The 4,468-nt window shown below is 34.0% G+C and overlaps 1 protein-coding gene across 1 annotated transcript in view; it reads right to left on the bottom strand.

Moving 5' to 3' along the window:
- The window catches only part of LOC107689551 (regulating synaptic membrane exocytosis protein 2-like), a gene marked incomplete at its 5' end in the record, with an annotated part of 64,704 nt that overhangs the window by 32,996 nt on the left and 27,240 nt on the right, over positions 1-4,468 (bottom strand). The window contains one exon of the mRNA XM_016487573.1: positions 1,334-1,473. Within this exon, the coding sequence (XP_016343059.1) occupies positions 1,334-1,473 (140 nt within the window). The remainder of the gene's footprint in view (positions 1-1,333; positions 1,474-4,468) is intronic.

Below are 4,468 nucleotides of genomic sequence, written 5' to 3'. Positions count from 1 at the left end.
AATATGTGTGTGTGTACTGTGTATATTTATTATGTATATATAAATACACACACATACATGTGTATATTTCAGAAAAGTATGTTATATTTATATATAAAATATTTATACATTTTATAAAAAATATATTATATATATATATATACAGTACATATAAATGTTATTAATATATATATATATGTGTGTGTGTGTATTTATATATTTATATTAAATATACACAGTACACACACACATATTACGTAAGCGTAAACTTTTATTTTGGATGCGATTAATCGTTTGACAGCACTAGTGAAAATGAACTCTCTTCATGAACAAGAGAGATTCTGTGACAGAATGATGCTGTCATATACTTTGAGATTCTCTTGAAAGTCTCAGTCCTTCTGTTAATGGGTGAAAACATGTCCAACCCATATTTTAATAACACATTTTCATGAAAAGTAAGCTTTTAGCCTCAAAATTCTCATTATTGTTATGTGAAAAAACTCTTTCTCGTGTGATAGAAATAATAAAACAATGATATATCATTTAATTAAATTATTTTTTAAAGAAATTGTTCATTTTATTCAGAAATAATGCATTAAATAAATTATATGAAAAATCATATATAAGATGAAAAAATAAATAAAGAAGTGACAAAGTCTTTCAAACTGCTGCAAAAATTGTTTCAAATAAATTCTTCACATGACAAGTAACATTCTTTACATGCTGTTCTTCTGAACTCTCTATTTATCAAATAATTCTAAAAAAAAAAAGTAATGAAAAAATATCTTTGATATTATATATAATATTATTTATATTGTGGTTCCCACAAAATAATTAAGAAGCAAAAAACATTTCCAACATTGATAATAATAAATTCAGCTTTGATCACATGTGTATATATATATATATATATATATATATATATATACATACACATACTGTATATATAGCAATAATAGTTCACAATATTACTGCTTTTACATAAGAGACAAAACACTAAGAAATCTTAACTTATCAAACTAACCAAACTATATAAATTGCATTACAGTAATGGTAATTTATATATATATAATTGAATATTAATAAATATAATTAATATTTGTTTCTCTTTAGATTTGGGTGTTAAATATGAGTTGGACATTTCTTCATGAGATTCACCTGTATATAAGTTTGTTCAAAACCACATGATGTGGTCTCAGTCATTGGTAAACACACTCTTGGCAAGTTCAGAGGTTCATCTCAATTCGCAAGCAGGCAGAGCCAAACCTGAACTCGCCAGAAGCACAATAAGTATGTTCATGACTGCAGATACATCCAGAGCTATCAGGGCTCAGTGGGTTCATTATGTGCCTACCTGATCCTGCGGCTCACTCGCACCCTTTCTGACTGGACAGACATGTAGCTCGTGCTGCTAAGACGAGACGCGCTCGACAAAGCGGACACGTCGCTTACATCACTGTCTGACGACCTCATGGAGAGACTGTCCATCCCACGCTGTGAGGGGAAAAAACAATGCTGATTATTACATTCAAATAATGCTGCACAAACTGCCTTCTAAACAGGAATGACATGAATCAGTACAGTTAAAACATTACACACTTTGATTTAAAGCAAAAAAGTAAATCAAAACTGGACAAAAAGATGAAGGTACAAGACTGTGTACTTAATGGCTTTAATAAAGGACAGAACCATCGTTGAATCCATGCGATGGCGCCAAGATGTGCTGTTCCGATCTAGAAGCGCTTTTCATTAACTGTAAGGCATTCTATTCACCGCGGGAGTTTCACTCATTCATTCCCGTGAGTATTTACATTCCTCTAATTCCTTGTATGTGCAAACATACTTGGCAATAAAGCTCTTTCTGATTCTGATTCTGATTCTGAACTATAATCCCATGAAGCGTTGCAAATTACATTAATCGAATTAAAAATGTTGGAGAAATATAAAACTATATATATTTAAGTGTATTGCAAGCTATGCACATATACATATTTAGGTTGGCCGACTCTATTACATAATTTGCAGTGCTTCATGGGACTGGGCAGGGCTAAAGATCTTTTTGGTGCAATTTGCTTGCTCCAACGTTCTGACTGTAGGAATTTTCTGTAGATTATCATGGGTAATGTAGTTTTTCTAACATGAATTCTGCTGTTAAACATTATTTAAAAGTAAAAAAAAAATGTGAAAAGATGGATTTAACAAAAGCCGATACCATCAACCTCAGAGTTCACAACAGGTCTGTCTTTAAAGGTTTACAAGTTATCATGGAAAGTCTGTTTCCCTATGGAGAAAATGATGTTGCGCTCTATAGAGAGTGAAAAATTTAAGGGGGTCTGAATACTTTCCGTACCCACTGTATATATACTTTCAGTAGAAAAAAAACTCAATTAAAAACTTTTGAAAGTTGTGAGTTGTGAAAATGTAGGACCTTTATATAAACCTTTGTAATGTGGGGTTTGGTGTTTGGGTTTTGTTTCATGTTCATGTTTTCATGTCTTATTTTGTAATTGGTTCATGGTCCCTGTTTGTGTCATGCTTCCCTTGCCCTCATGTATTCATGCTGTTGGTTCCTCTGTTCATTGTGTCATGTTCTGATTGGTTGTCTAGGTCATGTGTCTTGTTTCCCATTGGTTTGTTCATGTCATGTGACCCTCCCTGTCTGCTATAACTAGCCATCATGTTCCCATTGTGCCCTTGTCGTGTATTTGATGTTGTAACCCGCTATCGGTGAGTCTAGTCTGTTCATGCCTCGTCAAGTCTGTTCATGCCAAGTCAAGTCTGTTCATGCCTAGTCTTCGTCTGTGTATCTAGTCTTCGTTTGTTTGGATTATGTTTGGATGTTTGGATCACCTGTAAATAAACTGCACTTGGGTTCTTCACTACGCTTGCCTTCAGTGGACTGATTCGTTACAACCTTCATGCGCGCTATTGTAAAGACTGCAAGTCTGTCCCCTTAGGGAACAAAAAATATATGGGGAATTTACTGCAAAATATTATGTGATATATTACATAATACATTTCCATATATGGGAAACTAGTCCTTATATTTTTCAATATACTGCAATATATGCATTGACCATGTATGGCTATATATTGATACATATAAAAATATTTAGAAATGAAGACAAAAATAGCATTGCATGTAATATTCATAAAGTGTTATCCTTTTATTGTGCACATATATTGCACATACATGTACCCATATAAATGTGAACGTAAGTACACATTCACAGAATGAGCTACAGCAGATTTCTAGTTCCCAGCATGCTTTGCTTCTGACTGTTAGGGGAGAGTAAATCTTAAAATGAAGTATTATGTGTTTTGCTCAATATTATTGTAGGTGGAGATCTGTTAGTGTCTAATGCTCTATTGTTTTGGAATTTAAAAGGGTTTCTGGTGTGTCTGAGTTTGTGGGGTTATAATTAAATATATTGTCACATATCTTTTAATATAGGAAAACGGCAATTCCTTATGTATTATTCAATATATTGCAATATATTAACACAATACATTATTCTGTATATTTTCAATACACCGTTAAATCATTTAATATATTGCTCATTCATTTAGAAGGAAATATAGTTTCTTTGTGTAAGGGTCATTTTCATCCGCATTAAATTCAATATGGCGTCTAACCTGACTAAGGTCTATGCACAGATCACACAAACATAGTCCCTTTTAATTAAGACTTATTTTATTGATGTTCCCTTCTGAATTAAATATCAGTATATTTCTGGTCAGGAGTTCCTGACTTCATCAGCCATCTTGGATACATGCGATTCCGCCTTATATTTAAGGCTTTTCCGTCCTTATTTACAGAGGAAAGTGCGTTAAATGCTGTCTAGGCAGGCAGTACATAGGTTTTAAAACAGAACCAATAACTAAAATGTTCAGAAACGTCACAAAGGACACACACGTCTCTCAGCTGTCAAAACCAGGTTTACAATTAATCGAAAGAGAACAGAGGACCAACCGAAGTGTTGCAGGTAAGCTTAGTGAGGTATGCAAGAATTCAGGTAAACAGAGCACACGCGTCTCTACTGGAGATCTGGAGAACTGCTATTCACAGTGCTCATCTTCTCTTATAGTAAGCTCAACACCAGTCCTGATAGTGTATTTCAGCGGCGGATCAGGAACACGGGTCTGACAGATACTTGACACTTTATGTAACCATGAGAAACAGCTTGTCAGTACCAAGCGGAAACCTCCCGGTCTCTCTCGTGAAGCCAACACGGAAGTGACTTAAACTGTAATTCGTCAACAGGCCGCTAAAGGCTGGCTGCAAAAGGGAGTCAATCCCATAGAATCCCCATGTTAAAATGTCCAACTTTACAGCAGAAAAAACATGTTTACAGCCTGGTTCAAAAAATGATTTTGGTCTATATAGCTAATTTTGCCCTTCATGACAACTGTGAGGGGGGTGAATTTTTTTTATAACTCATCCGTTTAAATTATATTAAGCCTTAAAGTTCTGCATAATTAAGGGAAC

This window comes from Sinocyclocheilus anshuiensis, unplaced genomic scaffold, assembly GCF_001515605.1.
Source record: "Sinocyclocheilus anshuiensis isolate Anshui unplaced genomic scaffold, SAMN03320099.WGS_v1.1 scaffold369, whole genome shotgun sequence".
Classification (NCBI taxonomy): Eukaryota; Metazoa; Chordata; class Actinopteri; order Cypriniformes; family Cyprinidae; genus Sinocyclocheilus; species Sinocyclocheilus anshuiensis.
This window is presented reverse-complemented; position numbering and strand designations above follow the sequence as displayed.